Source organism: Petromyzon marinus (genome assembly GCF_048934315.1).
Source record: "Petromyzon marinus isolate PM22_M1 ecotype Great Lakes invasive population chromosome 70 unlocalized genomic scaffold, UKy_Petmar_22M1.pri1.0 chr70_unloc.2, whole genome shotgun sequence".
Taxonomy (NCBI): Eukaryota; Metazoa; Chordata; class Hyperoartia; order Petromyzontiformes; family Petromyzontidae; genus Petromyzon; species Petromyzon marinus.
Window position 1 is genome coordinate 1,119,689 of NW_027422604.1, and position 19,474 is coordinate 1,139,162.

At 53.0% G+C, this 19,474-nt stretch overlaps 1 protein-coding gene across 1 annotated transcript in view; it reads left to right on the forward strand.

The window, feature by feature from the left end:
• The first annotated feature begins 335 nt into the window (after positions 1-335).
• Positions 336-19,474, forward strand: part of ATG3 (autophagy related 3) — a 73,737-nt gene continuing 54,598 nt past the window's right edge. The window contains exons 1-5 of the mRNA XM_076058329.1: positions 336-447; positions 1,168-1,245; positions 7,737-7,778; positions 15,599-15,648; positions 18,232-18,302. Coding sequence (XP_075914444.1) covers positions 1,174-1,245; positions 7,737-7,778; positions 15,599-15,648; positions 18,232-18,302 — 235 coding nt within the window. The 5' untranslated portion in view covers positions 336-447; positions 1,168-1,173. The remainder of the gene's footprint in view (positions 448-1,167; positions 1,246-7,736; positions 7,779-15,598; positions 15,649-18,231; positions 18,303-19,474) is intronic.

Sequence of the window (19,474 nt, forward strand, 5' to 3'; positions counted from 1 at the left end):
AGGGAGCTGATTGGTTGGTGGGGAAGGTGGGTGGGGGCGGTGTGGAGCATCGGAGCTGATTGGTTAGTGGGGATGATGCGGGGGCGGTGGGGGTGGAAGAGTGAGTTGGTTATTGGTTGGAAAGGTGGGGGGGGATGTGGAGGAGGGAGTTGATTGGTTGGTGGTGAAGGTATGGGAGGGGCGATAGGGGGGACAGTTTTTAAAAACCGTAAAGCGCATAAACATCATTTGCCTCGCGCTGATTGGCCGGTACAAATGGGGGGTGGGCCTGGGGGTTTAGCTTCATAATTCCCAAGGCGGATAAGCGCCGCGTCCCCCCGACCGCCCTCACCACGCCGTCCTTCTGCGCATGCGCAGTGTGGGAGAGAGGGGGGGCGTTGTGGCTTCCTGTCGGCCATGTTGGGTGGGGGTGTCGGTGTTTTGTAGCTGAGCGAGCGAGGCCGAGCCGTGCGTGCCGCACTCGCCTCCACAACCTCCACTCTGTGTCTCGGTTTACGCCGCGTCCACTAGACTTTGCGTCTCGGTTTAAGCCGCGTCCACTCGACTTTGCGTCTCGGTTTACGTCGCGTCCACTCGTCTCTGTGTCTCGGTTTACGCCGCGTCCACTCGGCTTAGCGTCTCGGTTTACGTCGCGTCCACTCGTCTGTGTCTCGGTTTACGCCGCGTGCACGAGAGTTGGCGTCTCGGTTTACGTCGCGTCAACTCGTCTCTGTCTCGGTTTACGCCGCGCCCACTCGACTTTGCGTCTCGGTTTACGTCGCCCCCACTCTACTATGTGTCTCGGTTTACGTCGCGTCTTCTCGACTTTGTCTCGATTTACGTGGCGTCTACTCGACTCGGTTTAAGCCGCATCCACTCGTCTCTGTCTCGGTTTACGTCGCGTTCACTCGACGGCGTCTCGATTTACGTCGCGCCCACTCGACTTTGCGTCGTTTTAGTTACATCGGTCAACTTCCCGATTGGTTTATTGATTGGATTATTGATTGATTGGTTTATTGATTAGTTTATTGATTGGTTATTGATTAGTTTATTGATAGCCTTATTGATTAGCTTATTGATTGGTTAATTGATTGCTTTATTGATTGTGTTGGTGTATTGATTGGTGTATTGATTGGTGTATTGATTGGTGTATTGATTGGTGTATTGATAGTTCGGCGTTCATTGCAGGGAGCCATGCAGAGCGTCATCAACTCGGTCCGCGGCACGGCGCTGGGAGTGGCTGAATACCTCACCCCGGTTCTGAAGGTACTTGCCGTGTGAGTGAGAGGTACTCACCGTCTTAGAGGTACTCGCCGTGTGAGTGAGAGGTACTCGCCCTGTGAGTGAGAGGTACTCGCCGTGTGAGTGAGAGGTACTCGCCCTGTGAGTGAGAGGTACTCACCGTGTGAGTGAGAGGTACTCACCGTGTGAGTGAGAGGTACTTGCCGTGTGTGTGAGAGGTACTCACCGTGTGAGTGAGAGGTACTTGCCGTGTGAGTGAGAGGTACTTCCCGTGTGAGTGAGAGGTACTCACCGTGTGAGTGAGAGGTACTTGCCGTGTGAGTGAGAGGTACTTGCCGTGTGAGTGAGAGGTACTTGCCGTGTGTGTGAGAGGTACTCACCGTGTGAGTGAGAGGTACTTGCCGTGTGAGTGAGAGGTACTCGCCGTGCGAGTGAGAGGTACTCACCGTGTGAGTGAGAGGTACTCGCCGTGCGAGTGAGAGGTACTTGCCGTGCGTGTGAGAGGTACTCACCGTGTGAGTGAGAGGTACTTGCCGTGTGAGTGAGAGGTACTTGCTGTGTTAGAGATACTCGCCGTGTGAGTGAGAGGTACTTGCCGTGTGAGTGAGAGGTACTCGCCGTGTGAGTGAGAGGTACTTGCTGTGTTAGAGATACTCGCCGTGTGAGTGAGAGGTACTTGCCGTGTGAGTGAGAGGTACTCGCCGTGTGAGTGAGAGGTACTTGCCGTGTGAGTGAGAGGTACTCGCCGTGTGAGTGAGAGGTACTTGCCGTGTGAGAGGTACTCGCCGTGTGAGTGAGAGGTACTTGCCGTGTGAGTGAGAGGTACTTGCCGTGTGAGTGAGAGGTACTCACCGTGTGAGTGAGAGGTACTCACCGTGTTAAAGGTACTCGCCGTGTGAGTGAGAGGTACTTGCCGTGTGAGTGAGAGGTACTCGCCGTGTGAGTGAGAGGTACTCACCGTGTGAGTGAGAGGTACTCACCCTGTTAAAGGTACTCGCCGTGTGAGTGAGAGGTACTTGCCGTGTGAGTGAGAGGTACTCGCCGTGTGAGTGAGAGGTACTCACCGTGTGAGTGAGAGGTACTCACCCTGTTAAAGGTACTCGCCGTGTGAGTGAGAGGTACTTGCCGTGTGAGAGGTACTCGCCGTGTGAGTGAGAGGTACTTGCCGTGTGAGTGAGAGGTACTTGCCGTGTGAGTGAGAGGTACTCGCCCTGTGAGTGAGAGGTACTCGCCCTGTGAGTGAGAGGTACTCACCGTGTGAGTGAGAGGTACTCACCGTGTGAGAGGTACTCACCGTGTGAGTGAGAGGTACTTGCCGTGTGAGTGAGAGGTACTTGCCGTGTGAGTGAGAGGTACTCACCGTGTGAGTGAGAGGTACTTGCCGTGTGAGTGAGAGGTACTCGCCGTGATAGAGGTACTCGCCGTGTTAGAGGTACTTGCCGTGTGAGTGAGAGGTACTCGCGGTGTGAGTGAGAGGTACTTGCCGTGTGAGTGAGAGGTACTCGCGGTGTGAGTGAGAGGTACTCGCCGTGTGAGTGAGAGGTACTTGCCGTGTAAGTGAGAGGTACTTGCCGTGTAAGTGAGAGGTACTCGCGGTGTGAGTGAGAGGTACTCACCGTGTGAGTGAGAGGTACTCGCCCTGTGAGTGAGAGGTACTCGCCGTGTAAGTGAGAGGTACTTGCCGTGTGAGTGAGAGGTACTCACCGTGTGAGTGAGAGGTACTCACCGTGAGAGTGAGAGGTACTTGCCGTGTGAGTGAGAGGTACTCACCGTGTGAGTGAGAGGTACTCGCCATGTGAGTGAGAGGTACTCGCCGTGTGAGTGAGAGGTACTCGCCGTGTGAGTGAGTGGTACTTGTCGTGTGAGTGAGAGGTACTTGTCGTGTGAGTGAGTGGTACTTGCCGTGTGAGTGAGAGGTACTCACCGTGTGAGTGAGAGGTACTCACCCTGTTAAAGGTACTCGCCGTGTGAGTGAGAGGTACTTGCCGTGTGAGAGGTACTCGCCGTGTGAGTGAGAGGTACTTGCCGTGTGAGTGAGAGGTACTTGCCGTGTGAGTGAGAGGTACTCGCCCTGTGAGTGAGAGGTACTCGCCGTGTGAGTGAGAGGTACTCGCCCTGTGAGTGAGAGGTACTCACCGTGTGAGTGAGAGGTACTCACCGTGTGAGAGGTACTCACCGTGTGAGTGAGAGGTACTTGCCGTGTGAGTGAGAGGTACTTGCCGTGTGAGTGAGAGGTACTCACCGTGTGAGTGAGAGGTACTTGCCGTGTGAGTGAGAGGTACTCGCCGTGATAGAGGTACTCGCCGTGTTAGAGGTACTTGCCGTGTGAGTGAGAGGTACTCGCGGTGTGAGTGAGAGGTACTTGCCGTGTGAGTGAGAGGTACTCGCGGTGTGAGTGAGAGGTACTCGCCGTGTGAGTGAGAGGTACTTGCCGTGTAAGTGAGAGGTACTTGCCGTGTAAGTGAGAGGTACTCGCGGTGTGAGTGAGAGGTACTCACCGTGTGAGTGAGAGGTACTCGCCCTGTGAGTGAGAGGTACTCGCCGTGTAAGTGAGAGGTACTTGCCGTGTAAGTGAGAGGTACTCGCGGTGTGAGTGAGAGGTACTCACCGTGTGAGTGAGAGGTACTCGCCCTGTGAGTGAGAGGTACTCGCCGTGATAGAGGTACTCGCCGTGTTAGAGGTACTTGCCGTGTGAGTGAGAGGTACTCACGGTGTGAGTGAGAGGTACTTGCCGTGTGTGTGAGAGGTACTTGCCATGTGAGTGAGAGGTACTCACCGTGTGAGTGAGAGGTACTCACCGTGTGTGTGAGAGGTACTTGCCGTGTGAGTGAGAGGTACTCACCGTGTGAGTGAGAGGTACTCACCGTGAGAGTGAGAGGTACTTGCCGTGTGAGTGAGAGGTACTCACCGTGTGAGTGAGAGGTACTCGCCATGTGAGTGAGAGGTACTCGCCGTGTGAGTGAGAGGTACTCGCCGTGTGAGTGAGTGGTACTTGTCGTGTGAGTGAGAGGTACTTGTCGTGTGAGTGAGTGGTACTTGCCGTGTGAGTGAGAGGTACTCGCCCTGTGAGTGAGAGGTACTCACCGTGTGAGTGAGAGGTACTTGCCGTGTGAGTGAGAGGTACTCACCGTGTGAGGGAGAGGTACTTGCTGTGTGAGTGAGAGGTACTTGCCGTGTGTGTGAGAGGTACTTGCCGTGTGAGTGAGAGGTACTCACCGTGTGAGTGAGAGGTACTTGCTGTGTGAGTGAGAGGTACTTGCCGTGTGTGTGAGAGGTACTTGCTGTGTGAGTGAGAGGTACTTGCCGTGTGTGTGAGGGGTACTTGCCGTGTGAGTGAGAGGTACTCGCCGTGTGAGTGAGAGGTACTTGCCGTGTGAGTGAGAGGTACTCGCCGTGTGAGTGAGAGGTACTCACCGTGAGAGTGAGAGGTACTCACCGTGAGAGTGAGAGGTACTCACCGTGTGAGTGAGAGGTACTCACCGTGTGAGTGAGAGGTACTTGCCGTGTGAGTGAGTGGTACTTGTCGTGTGAGTGAGAGGTACTTGTCGTGTGAGTGAGTGGTACTTGCTGTGTGAGTGAGAGGTACTCGCCCTGTGAGGGAGAGGTACTCACCGTGTGAGTGAGAGGTACTTGCCGTGTGAGTGAGAGGTACTCACCGTGTGAGGGAGAGGTACTCGCCCTGTGAGTGAGAGGTACTCACCATGTGAGTGAGAGGTACTCACCGTGTGAGTGAGAGGTACTTGCTGTGTGAGTGAGAGGTACTCACCGTGTGAGGGAGAGGTACTCGCCCTGTGAGTGAGAGGTACTCACCATGTGAGTGAGAGGTACTCGCCGTGTGAATGAGAGGTACTCGCCGTGTGAGTGAGAGGTACTCGTGGTGTGAGTGAGAGGTACTCACCGTGTGAGTGAGAGGTACTCGCCCTGTGAGTGAGAGGTACTCACCGTGTGAGTGAGAGGTACTCGCCGTGTGAATGAGAGGTACTTGCCGTGTTAGAGGTACTCGCCCTGTGAGTGAGAGGTACTCGCCCTGTGAGTGAGAGGTACTCACCGTGTGAGTGAGAGGTACCGTGTGAGTGAGAGGTACTCGCTCTGTGAGTGAGAGGTACTCGCTCTGTGAGTGAGAGGTACTCGCCCTGTGAGTGAGAGGTACTCGCGGTGTGAGTGAGAGGTACTCGCCCTGTGAGTGAGAGGTACTCGCGGTGTGAGTGAGAGGTACTCGCCGTGTGAGTGAGAGGTACTCGCCGTGTGAGTGAGAGGTACTTGCCGTGTGAGTGAGAGGTACTCGCCCTGTGAGTGAGAGGTACTCACCGTGTGAGTGAGAGGTACTTGCCGTGTGAGTGAGAGGTACTCACCGTGTGAGGGAGAGGTACTTGCTGTGTGAGTGAGAGGTACTTGCCGTGTGTGTGAGAGGTACTTGCCGTGTGAGTGAGAGGTACTCACCGTGTGAGTGAGAGGTACTTGCTGTGTGAGTGAGAGGTACTTGCCATGTGTGTGAGAGGTACTTGCTGTGTGAGTGAGAGGTACTTGCCGTGTGTGTGAGAGGTACTTGCCGTGTGAGTGAGAGGTACTCGCCGTGTGAGTGAGAGGTACTCGTGGTGTGAGTGAGAGGTACTTGCCGTGTGAGTGAGAGGTACTCACCGTGTGAGTGAGAGGTACTCGCCCTGTGAGTGAGAGGTTCTCGCCCTGTGAGTGAGAGGTACTCACCGTGTGAGTGAGAGGTACTCACCGTGTGAGTGAGAGGTACTCACCGTGAGAGTGAGAGGTACTCACCGTGTGAGTGAGAGGTACTCGCCCTGTGAGTGAGAGGTTCTCGCCCTGTGAGTGAGAGGTACTCACCGTGTGAGTGAGAGGTACTCACCATGTGAGTGAGTGGTACTTGCCGTGTGAGTGAGAGGTACTTGCCGTGTGAGTGAGAGGTACTCACCGTGTGAGTGAGAGGTACTCGCCCTGTGAGTGAGAGGTACTCACCGTGTGAGTGAGAGGTACTCGCCCTGTGAGTGAGAGGTACTCGCCCTGTGAGTAAGAGGTACTCACCGTGTGAGTGAGAGGTACTCGCTCTGTGAGTGAGAGGTACTCGCTCTGTGAGTGAGAGGTACTTGCCTTGTGAGTGAGAGGTACTCGCCGTGTGAGTGAGAGGTACTTGCCGTGTGAGTGATAGGTACTTGCCGTGTGAGTGAGAGGTACTTGCTGTGTGAGAGGTACTTGCCGTGTATGTGAGAGGTACTCGCCCTGTGAGTGAGAGGTACTTGCCGTGTGAGTGAGAGGTACTTGCCTTGTGAGTGAGAGGTACTCGCCGTGTGAGTGAGAGGTACTTGCCGTGTGAGTGATAGGTACTTGCCGTGTGAGTGAGAGGTACTTGCTGTGTGAGAGGTACTTGCCGTGTATGTGAGAGGTACTCGCCCTGTGAGTGAGAGGTACTTGCCTTGTGAGTGAGAGGTACTCGCGGTGTGAGTGAGAGGTACTTGCCGTGTGAGTGAGAGGTACTCGCCGTGTGAGTGAGAGGTACTCGCCGTGTGAGTGAGAGGTACTCGCCCTGTGAGTGAGAGGTACTTGCCTTGTGAGTGAGAGGTACTCGCAGTGTGAGTGAGAGGTACTCGCCGTGTGAGTGAGAGGTACTCGCCGTGTGAGTGAGAGGTACTCGCCGTGTGAGTGAGAGGTACTCGCGGTGTGAGTGAGAGGTACTTTCCGTGTCAGTGAGAGGTACCCACCGTGTGAGTGAGAGGTACTTGCTGTGTGAGTGAGAGGTACTCACCGTGTGAGTGAGTGGTACTTGCCCTGTGAGTGAGAGGTACTCGCGGTGTGAGTGAGAGGTACTTGCCGTGTGAGTGAGAGGTACTCGCCGTGTGAGTGAGAGGTACTTGCCGTGTGAGTGAGAGGTACTTGCCGTGTGAGTGAGAGGTACTCGCCATGTGAGTGGTACTTGCCGTGTGAGTGAGAGGTACTCGCGGTGTGAGTGAGAGGTACTTGCCGTGTGAGTGAGAGGTACTTGCCGTGTGAGTGAGAGGTACTTGCCGTGTGAGTGAGAGGTACTTGCCGTGTGAGTGAGAGGTACTTGCTGTGTGAGTGAGAGGTACTCGCCGTGTGAGTGAGAGGTACTCGCGGTGTGAGTGAGAGGTACTTGCCGTGTGAGTGAGAGGTACTCGCCGTGTGAGTAAGAGGTACTTGCCGTGTGAGTGAGAGGTACTCGCCCTGTGAGTGAGAGGTACTCGCCATGTGAGTGGTACTTGCCGTGTGAGTGAGAGGTACTCGCGGTGTGAGTGAGAGGTACTTGCCGTGTGAGTGAGAGGTACTCGCCGTGTGAGTGAGAGGTACTTGCCGTGTGAGTGAGAGGTACTTGCCGTGTGAGTGAGAGGTACTTGCTGTGTGAGTGAGAGGTACTTGCTGTGATGTTCTCTGCTGCCACACGCTCACGGCACTTGCCCCGACAATCTGTTGAGGCTACACGGGGGAGCTTTGCCTTTGCCCGCGAGGTGATTGCTGTGCGGTGGTGATTTGGGGATTTCTTCCCGTTTCAGGAGTCCAAGTTCCGAGAGACGGGAGTCCTCACGCCTGAGGAGGTGATGGCGGTGGTGGTGGTGATTGTGGTAGTGATGATGATGGTGGTGGTGATTGTGATTGTGGTAGTGATGATGATGGCGGTGGTGATTGTGGTAGTGATGATGATGGTGGTGGTGATTGTGGTAGTGATGATGATGGCGGTGGTGATTGTGGTAGTGATGATGATGGTGGTGGTGATTGTGATTGTGGTAGTGATGATGATGGCGGTGGTGATTGTGATAGTGATGATGATGGCGGTGGTGATTGTGGTAGTGATGATGATGGTGGTGATTGTGATTGTGGTAGTGATGATGATGGCGTTGGTGATTGTGGTAGTGATGATGATGATGGTGGTGGTGATTGTGATTGTGGTAGTGATGATGATGGCGGTGGTGATTGTGGTAGTGATGATGATGATGGTGGTGGTGATTGTGATTGTGGTAGTGATGATGATGGCGGTGGTGATTGTGGTAGTGATGATGATGGTGGTGGTGATTGTGGTAGTGATGATGATGGTGGTGGTGATTGTGATTGTGGCAGTGATGATGATAATGGTGGTGATTGTGGTAGTGATGATGGTGGTGATTGTGGTAGTGATGATGGTGGTGGTTGTGATTGTGGTAGTGATGATGATGGTGGTGGTGGTTGTGATTGTGGTAGTGATGATGATGGTGGTTGTGATTGTGGTAGTGATGATGGTGGTGGTGGTGGTGGTTGTGATTGTGGTAGTGATGATGGTGGTGGTGCTTGTGGTAGTGATGATGGTGGTGGTTGTGATTGTGGTAGTGATGATGATGGTGGTGGTGGTGATTGTGGTAGTGATGATGATGGCGGTGGTGATTGTGGTAGTGATGATGATGATGGTGGTGGTGATTGTGGTAGTGATGATGCTGGTGGTGATTGTGATTGTGGCAGTGATGATGATGGTGGTGGTGATTGTGGTAGTGATGATGGTGGTGGTGATTGTGGTAGTGATGATGGTGGTGGTTGTGATTGTGGTAGTGATGATGGTGGTGGTGATTGTGGTGGTGATTGCGGTAGTGATGATGGTGGTGGTGGTTGTGATTGTGGTAGTGATGATGATGGTGGTGGTGGTGATTGTGGTAGTTATGATGGTGGTGGTGGTGGTTGTGATTGTGGTAGTGATGATGATGGTGGTGGTGGTTGTGATTGTGGTAGTGATGATGATGGTGGTGGTTGTGATTGTGGTAGTGATGATGGTGGTGGTGATTGTGGTGGTGATTGTGGTAGTGATGATGATGGCGGTGGTGGTGGTGATTGTGGTAGTGATGATGATGGTGGTGATTGTGGTAGTTATGATGGTGGTGGTGATTGTGGTAGTGATGATGGTGGTGGTTGTGATTGTGGTAGTGATGATGATGGTGGTGGTTGTGATTGTGGTAGTGATGATGATGGTGGTGGTGATTGTGATTGTGGTAGTGATGATGGTGGTGGTTGTGATTGTGGTAGTGATGATGATGGTGGTGGTGATTGTGATTGTGGTAGTGATGATGGTGGTGGTTGTGATTGTGGTAGTGATGATGATGGTGGTGGTGATTGTGATTGTGGTAGTGATGATGATGGTGGTGGTGATTGTGATTGTGGTAGTGATGATGGTGGTGGTTGTGATTGTGGTAGTGATGATGATGGCGGTGGTGGTTGTGATTGTGGTAGTGATGATGATGGTGGTGGTTGTGGGAGCGGTGGTGCAGCGGTTAGCGCTACGCTGCGCTACGAACCCGGCGACCCCAGTTCGATTCCCGCTCACGGCCACCAACACCACCAGTGACGATTATCTGAACCGGTCCTGGGCCTCCCCTAGGTCGACTGAGTCTCAAACGAGTACCTGGTGTGGCGGTGTGTAGTAAACATCGCTAGCACTGGGGAGACAAAGGCGGCCGGGCGTGGTGCTGGCCACCCACCCCCTCGTGTGCCACAGTGCCGGTAGCCTTCACAGGTGCTGCTCGCTAACAGCACTTGCCCCTACAGTCTGTTAGAGGCTACACGGGGGACCTTTGTCTTTGGTGATGATTATGGTGGTGGTGATGATAGTGGTGATGATTGTGGTGGTGATGATAGTGGTGATGATTGTGGTGATAGTGATGATAGTGATGATTGTGGTGATAGTGATGATAGTGGTGATGATTGTGGTGATGATAGTGATGATTGTGGTGATAGTGATGATAGTGATGTGTGCATGTTGAACTTGTTTCGCGCACCGTAGGTGCTAATCGGAGGTGGCGATGATGATGGTGGTGGTGATGGTGGTGGTGATGGTGTTGGTGGTGATGGTGGTGGTGGTGATGGTGGTGATGGTGGTGGTGATGGTGCTGGTGGTGGTGGTGATGGTGGTGGTGGTGGTGATGGTGATGGTGGTGTTGGTGGTGGTGGTGATGGTGATGGTGGTGGTGATGGTGATGATGATGGTGGTGATGGTGGTGGTGATGGTGGTGATGGTGGTGGTGATGGTGGTGATGGTGGTGATGGTGGTGATGGTGGTGGTGATGGTGCTGGTGGTGGTGATGGTGGTGGTGGTGGTGATGGTGATGGTGGTGGTGATGGTGATGGTGGTGGTGATGGTGGTGGTGATGGTGATGGTGGTGGTGATGGTGGTGGTGATGGTGATGGTGGTGGTGATGGTGATGGTGGTGATGGTGGTGGTGATGGTGGTGGTGATGGTGATGGTGGTGGTGATGGTGATGGTGGTGATGGTGTTGGTGGTGGTGATGGTGATGGTGGTGTTGGTGGTGGTGATGGTGGTGTTGGTGGTGGTGATGGTGGTGGTGATGGTGATGGTGTTGTTGGTGTTGATGGTGGTGATGGTGGTGGTGGTGATGGTGGTGATGGTGGTGGTGGTGATGGTGTTGGTGGTGATGGTGATGGTGTTGGTGGTGGTGATGGTGGTGGTGATGGTGGTGGTGATGGTGGTGGTGATGGTGATGGTGGTGATGGTGTTGGTGGTGGTGATGGTGATGGTGGTGGTGATGGTGGTGTTGGTGGTGGTGATGGTGGTGATGGTGGTGATGGTGGTGGTGATGGTGGTGGTGATGGTGATGGTGTTGGTGGTGGTGATGGTGGTGATGGTGATGGTGGTGGTGACGGTGGTGGTGATGGTGGTGATGGTGTTGGTGGTGGTGATGGTGGTGATGGTGGTGGTGGTAATGGTGGTGGTGATGGTGTTGGTGGTGGTGATGGTGGTGGTGATGGTGGTGATGGTGGTGGTGATGGTGGTGATGGTGGTGGTGATGGTAGCGGTGATGGTGATGGTAGCGGTGATGGTGATGGTGGTGATGGTGATGGTGGTGATGGTGGTGGTGATGGTGGTGATGGTGATGGTGGTGGTGATGGTGGTGATGGTTGCGGTGATGATGGTGGTGTTGGTGGTGATGATGATGGTGGTGGTGGTGATGGTCGTGATGGTAGCGGTGATGGTGATGATGGTGGTGGTGATGATGATGATGGTGGTGATGGTGATGATGATGGTGGTGGTGATGGTGACGATGGTGGTGGTGGTGATGATGATAGTGATGATGATGATGGTGATGATGATGATGGTGGTGATGGTGATGGTGGTGGTGATGGTGATGGTGGTGATGGTGGTGGTGATGATGATGGTGATGATGGTGATGATGATGGTGGTGGTGATGATGGTGATGATGATGGTGGTGGTGATGATGGTGATGATGGTGGTGGTGGTGATGATGGTGATGATGGTGATGATGATGGTGATGATGGTGATGATGGTGATGATGATGTTGATGATGATGATGGTGATGATGGTGATGATGGTGATGCTGATGATGATGATGGTGGTGATGGTGATGATGATGGTGGTGATGATGATGGTGGTGATGGTGATGGTGGTGATGGTCATGATGGTGATGATGGTGGTGGTGATGGTGGTGATGATGGTGATGATGGTGGTGATGATGGTGATGATGATGGTGGTGATGATGGTGGTGATGATGGTGGTGATGGTGGTGATGATGGTGATGATGGTGGTGGTGGTGATGATGGTGGTGATGATGGTGATGATGATGATGATGGTGGTAGTGATGATGGTGGTGGTGGTGGTGGTTGTGATTGTGGTAGTGATGATGGTGGTGGTGATTGTGGTAGTGATGATGGTGGTGGTGGTTGTGATTGTGGTAGTGATGATGATGATGGTGGTTGTGATTGTGGTAGTGATGATGGTGGTGGTGGTGGTGGTTGTGATTGTGGTAGTGATGATGGTGGTGGTGATTGTGGTAGTGATGATGGTGGTGGTGGTTGTGATTGTGGTAGTGATGATGATGATGGTTGTGGTGGTGATTGTGGTAGTGATGATGATGGCGGTGGTGGTGGTGATTGTGGTAGTGATGATGATGGTGGTGGTGATTGTGGTAGTGATGATGGTGGTGGTGATTGTGGTAGTGATGGTGGTGGTTGTGATTGTGGTAGTGATGATGATGATGGTGGTGGTTGTGGGAGCGGTGGTGCAGCGGTTAGCGCTACGCTGCGCTACGAACCCGGCGACCCCAGTTCGATTCCCGCTCACGGCCACCAACACCACCAGTGACGATTATCTGAACCGGTCCTGGGCCTCCCCTAGGTCGACTGAGTCTCAAACGAGTACCTGGTGTGGCGGTGTGTAGTAAACATCGCTAGCACTGGGGAGACAAAGGCGGCCGGGCGTGGTGCTGGCCACCCACCCCCTCGTGTGCCACAGTGCCGGTAGCCTTCACAGGTGCTGCTCGCTAACAGCACTTGCCCCTACAGTCTGTTAGAGGCTACACGGGGGACCTTTGTCTTTGGTGATGATTATGGTGGTGGTGATGATAGTGGTGATGATTGTGGTGGTGATGATAGTGGTGATGATTGTGGTGATAGTGATGATAGTGATGATTGTGGTGATAGTGATGATAGTGGTGATGATTGTGGTGATGATAGTGATGATTGTGGTGATAGTGATGATAGTGATGTGTGCATGTTGAACTTGTTTCGCGCACCGTAGGTGCTAATCGGAGGTGGCGATGATGATGGTGGTGGTGATGGTGGTGGTGATGGTGTTGGTGGTGATGGTGGTGGTGGTGATGGTGGTGATGGTGGTGGTGATGGTGCTGGTGGTGGTGGTGATGGTGGTGGTGGTGGTGATGGTGATGGTGGTGTTGGTGGTGGTGGTGATGGTGATGGTGGTGGTGATGGTGATGATGATGGTGGTGATGGTGGTGGTGATGGTGGTGATGGTGGTGGTGATGGTGGTGATGGTGGTGATGGTGGTGATGGTGGTGGTGATGGTGCTGGTGGTGGTGATGGTGGTGGTGGTGGTGATGGTGATGGTGGTGGTGATGGTGATGGTGGTGGTGATGGTGGTGGTGATGGTGATGGTGGTGGTGATGGTGGTGGTGATGGTGATGGTGGTGGTGATGGTGATGGTGGTGATGGTGGTGGTGATGGTGGTGGTGATGGTGATGGTGGTGGTGATGGTGATGGTGGTGATGGTGTTGGTGGTGGTGATGGTGATGGTGGTGTTGGTGGTGGTGATGGTGGTGTTGGTGGTGGTGATGGTGGTGGTGATGGTGATGGTGTTGTTGGTGTTGATGGTGGTGATGGTGGTGGTGGTGATGGTGGTGATGGTGGTGGTGGTGATGGTGTTGGTGGTGATGGTGATGGTGTTGGTGGTGGTGATGGTGGTGGTGATGGTGGTGGTGATGGTGGTGGTGATGGTGATGGTGGTGATGGTGTTGGTGGTGGTGATGGTGATGGTGGTGGTGATGGTGGTGTTGGTGGTGGTGATGGTGGTGATGGTGGTGATGGTGGTGGTGATGGTGGTGGTGATGGTGATGGTGTTGGTGGTGGTGATGGTGGTGATGGTGATGGTGGTGGTGACGGTGGTGGTGATGGTGGTGATGGTGTTGGTGGTGGTGATGGTGGTGATGGTGGTGGTGGTAATGGTGGTGGTGATGGTGTTGGTGGTGGTGATGGTGGTGGTGATGGTGGTGATGGTGGTGGTGATGGTGGTGATGGTGGTGGTGATGGTAGCGGTGATGGTGATGGTAGCGGTGATGGTGATGGTGGTGATGGTGATGGTGGTGATGGTGGTGGTGATGGTGGTGATGGTGATGGTGGTGGTGATGGTGGTGATGGTTGCGGTGATGATGGTGGTGTTGGTGGTGATGATGATGGTGGTGGTGGTGATGGTCGTGATGGTAGCGGTGATGGTGATGATGGTGGTGGTGATGATGATGATGGTGGTGATGGTGATGATGATGGTGGTGGTGATGGTGACGATGGTGGTGGTGGTGATGATGATAGTGATGATGATGATGGTGATGATGATGATGGTGGTGATGGTGATGGTGGTGGTGATGGTGATGGTGGTGATGGTGGTGGTGATGATGATGGTGATGATGGTGATGATGATGGTGGTGGTGATGATGGTGATGATGATGGTGGTGGTGATGATGGTGATGATGGTGGTGGTGGTGATGATGGTGATGATGGTGATGATGATGGTGATGATGGTGATGATGGTGATGATGATGTTGATGATGATGATGGTGATGATGGTGATGATGGTGATGCTGATGATGATGATGGTGGTGATGGTGATGATGATGGTGGTGATGATGATGGTGGTGATGGTGATGGTGGTGATGGTCATGATGGTGATGATGGTGGTGGTGATGGTGGTGATGATGGTGATGATGGTGGTGATGATGGTGATGATGATGGTGGTGATGATGGTGGTGATGATGGTGGTGATGGTGGTGATGATGGTGATGATGGTGGTGGTGGTGATGATGGTGGTGATGATGGTGATGATGATGATGATGGTGGTGGTGATGGTGATGATGGTGATGCTGATGGTGATGATGCTGATGGTGATGATGCTGATGGTGATGATGCTGATGATGCTGATGGTGATGATGTTGATGATGATTATGTTGATGATGATGATGGTGATGATGATGGTGATGATGGTGGTGATGATGGTGATGATGATGGTGGTGATGATGGTGATTATGATGGTGGTGATGATGATGCTGATGGTGATGATGATGATGATGGTGGTGATGATGATGGTGATGATGGTGGTGATGATGGTGATGATGATGGTGATGATGGTGGTGATGATGGTGATGATGATGGTGGTGATGATGGTGATTATGATGGTGGTGATGATGATGCTGATGGTGATGATGATGATGATGGTGGTGATGATGATGGTGATGATGGTGGTGATGATGGTGATGATGATGGTGGTGATGATGATGGTGATGATGGTGGTGATGGTGGTGATGATGCTGATGGTGGTGATGATGATGATGATGGTGATGATGGTGATGATGGTGATGATGGTGATGATGATGGTGGTGATGATGGTGGTGATGATGGTGGTGATGATGGTGATGATGATGGTGATGATGATGATGGTGGTGATGATGATGGTGATGATGGTGGTGATGGTGGTGATGATGCTGATGGTGGTGATGATGCTGATGGTGGTGATGATGATGATGCTGATGATGGTGATGATGGTGATGATGAATGTGATGATGGTGGTGATGATGATGGTGATGATGCTGATGATGATGGTGATGATGGTGGTGATGATGATGGTGATGATGGTGATGATGATGATGGTGATGATGATGATGGTGATGATGATGATGCTGATGATGGTGATGGTGGTGATGATGGTGATGATGGTGGTGATGATGGTGATGATGGTGATGATGGTGGTGATGATGATGATGGTGATGATGGTGATGATGGTGATGATGGTGGTGATGATGCTGATGATGGTGATGATGGTGGTGATGATGATGGTGATGATGGTGGCTGTGTCGTCACACAGTTCATTGCTGCTGGTGAGCATCTCGTCCATCACTGCCCAACCTGGCAATGGTGAGCACCGGCGTGGAGGCCCCCCACAAACATCTCAAGTTGCCCCCCTGCCCCCCCCTGCCCCCCCTGCCCCCCCCCCTGCCCTCCCCCCTGCCCCCCCCTGCCCCCCCCCTGCCCCCCCCTGCCCTCCTTGCTTCGGGGAAAGTTCCTGGGCCTCCCCTGGGTCGGCTGAGCCTGAAACGGGCAACCTGGGGCCACACTACACTATACACTACACTATACACTACACTATACACTACACTATACACTACACACTATACACTACACACTATACACTACACTATACACTACACACTATACACTACACTATACACTACACTATACACTACACTATACACTACACACTACACTATACACTACACTATACACTACACTATACACTACACTATACACTACACTATACACTACACTATACACTACACTATACACTACACTATACACTACACTACACATTACACTATACACTACACTATACACTACACTACTACACACTATACTATACACTACACTATACACTACACACTATACTATACACTACTATACACTACACTATACACGACTATACACTACACTATACACTACACTATACTGTACACTATACTGTGCACTACTATACACTACACTATACACTACATTATACACTACACTACTATACACTACTATACACTATACACTACACTATACACTACACTATACACTACACACTCTGTGTGTACCCTGTGTGTGTACCCTGCGTTTACTCTGTGTGTACTGTGTGTACCCTGTGTGTACTGTGTGTGTACCCTGTGTGTACTCTGTGTGTACCCTGTGTGTGTACCCTGTGTGTACCCTGTGTGTACCCTGCGTGTACTCTGCGTGTACCCTGTGTGTACCCTGTGTGTACCCTGTGTGTACTCTATGTGTACCCTGTGTGTACCCTGTGTGTACTCTATGTGTACCCTGTGTGTACCCTGTGTGTACCCTGCGTGTACTCTGCGTGTACCCTGTGTGTACCCTGTGTGTACCCTGTGTGTACCCTGTGTGTACTCTATGTGTACCCTGTGTGTACCCTGTGTGTACCCTGTGTGTACTGTGTGTACTCTGTGTGTACCCTGTGTGTACTCTGTGTGTACCCTGTGTGTACTCTGTGTGTACCCTGTGTGTACCCTGCGTGTACACTGTGTACCCTGTGTGTACCCTGTGTGTACCCTGTGTGTACCCTGTGTACCCTGTGTGTACCCTGTGTGTACTCTGTGTGTACCCTGTGTGTACCCTGTGTGTACTCTGTGTGTGTACTCTGCGTGTACCCTGTGTACTCTGTGTGTACCCTGTGTGTACTCTGTGTGTACCCTGTGTGTACCCTGCGTGTACCCTGCGTGTACCCTGTGTGTACCCTGTGTGTACCCTGTGTGTACTCTGTGTGTACTGTGTGTACCCTGTGTGTACCCTGTGTGTACTCTGTGTGTACCCTGTGTGTACTCTGTGTGTACTGTGTGTACCCTGTGTGTACCCTGTGTGTACCCTGCGTGTACCCTGTGTGTACCCTGCGTGTACCCTGCGTGTACCCTGTGTGTACCCTGCGTGTACACTGTGTGTACTGCGTGTACCCTGCGTGTACCCTGTGTGTACCCTGCGTGTACCCTGCGTGTACCCTGCGTGTACCCTGTGTGTACCCTGTGTGTACCCTGCGTGTACCCTGCGTGTACTCTGCGTGTACCCTGTGTGTACCCTGTGTGTACCCTGTGTACCCTGTGTGTACTGTGTGTACCCTGTGTGTACCCTGTGTGTACCCTGTGTGTACCCTGCGTGTACCCTGTGTACCCTGTGTGTACTGTGTGTACCCTGTGTGTACCCTGTGTGTACCCTGTGTGTACCCTGTGTGTACTCTGTGTGTACTGTGTGTACCCTGTGTGTACCCTGTGTGTACTCTGTGTGTACCCTGTGTGTACTCTGTGTGTACTGTGTGTACCCTGTGTGTACCCTGTGTGTACCCTGCGTGTACCCTGTGTGTACCCTGCGTGTACCCTGCGTGTACCCTGTGTGTACCCTGCGTGTACACTGTGTGTACTGCGTGTACCCTGTGTGTACCCTGTGTGTACTCTGTGTGTACCCTGTGTGTACCCTGTGTGTACCCTGCGTGTACTCTGTGTGTACCCTGTGTGTACCCTGTGTGTACCATGTGTGTACCCTGTGTGTACTCTGTGTGTACTGTGTGTACCCTGTGTGTACCCTGTGTGTACCCTGTGTGTACTCTGTGTGTACTGTGTGTACCCTGTGTGTACCCTGTGTGTACCCTGTGTGTACCCTGTGTGTACTGTGTGTACCCTGTGTGTACCCTGTGTGTACCCTGTGTGTACCCTGTGTGTACTGTGTGTACCCTGTGTGTACCCTGTGTGTACCCTGTGTGTACCCTGCGTGTACCCTGTGTGTACCCTGTGTGTACCCTGCGTGTACCCTGCGTGTACCCTGTGTGTACCCTGTGTGTACCCTGTGTGTACCCTGCGTGTACCCTGTGTGTACCCTGTGTGTACCCTGCGTGTACCCTGTGTGTACCCTGTGTGTACCCTGTGTGTACCCTGTGTGTACCCTGCGTGTACCCCGCAGGGCGATGGGAGAGGAGGCCCGGGTCAAGACGTACTTCCCCCGAGGGCAGCAGTTCCTCATCACCCGCAACGGTGAGGGCACGGGAGACGGTCGTCACACATTGTCACACGTCACATCCACGTCGTCACACGTCACACGTCGTCACACGTCGTCACACGTCACATCCACGTCGTCACACATCGTCACACGTCACACGTCACACGTCGTCACACATTGTCACACATTGTCACACGTCACACGTCACACCCACGTCGTCACACATCGTCACACATTGTCACATGTCACATCCACGTCGTCACACGTCATTGTCACACATCGTCACACGTCACACATCCACGTCGTCACACGTCCACGTCGTCACACATCGTCACACGTCACATCCACGTCGTCACACATCGTCACACATTGTCACATGTCACATCCACGTCGTCACACGTCATTGTCACACATCGTCACACATCACACATCCACGTCGTCACACATCGTCACACGTCATCGTCACACGTCCACGTCGTCACACGTCACACGTCACACATCCACGTCGTCACACGTCACATCCACGTCATCACACGTCACACGTCACACATCCACGTCGTCACACGTCACATCCACGTCGTCACACGTCGTCACACGTCACACGTCACACATCCACGTCGTCACGCATCCATGTCACATCCACGTCGTCACACGTCGTCACACGTCCACGTCGTCACACGTCGTCACACGTCGTCACACGTCACACGTCCACGTCGTCACACGTCGTCACACGTCACACGTCGTCACACGTCACACGTCACACGTCACACGTCGTCACACGTCACACGTCACACGTCACACATTGTCACACGTCACACGTCACACGTCGTCACACGTCCACGTCGTCACGCGTCACACATTGTCACACGTCACACGTCACACATTGTCACACGTCACACGTCACGCGTCACACGTCCACGTCGTCACGCATCCATGTCACATCCACGTCATCACACGTCGTCACACGTCGTCACACATCGTCACACGTCGTCACACATTGTCACACGTCGTCACACATCGTCACACATCGTCACACGTCGTCACACGTCACACGTCGTCACACGTCGTCACACGTCGTCACACGTCGTCACACATCGTCACACGTCGTCACACATCGTCACACGTCACACGTGGTCACACGTCGTCACACGTCGTCACACATCGTCACACGTCGTCACACATCGTCACACGTCACACGTCGTCACAC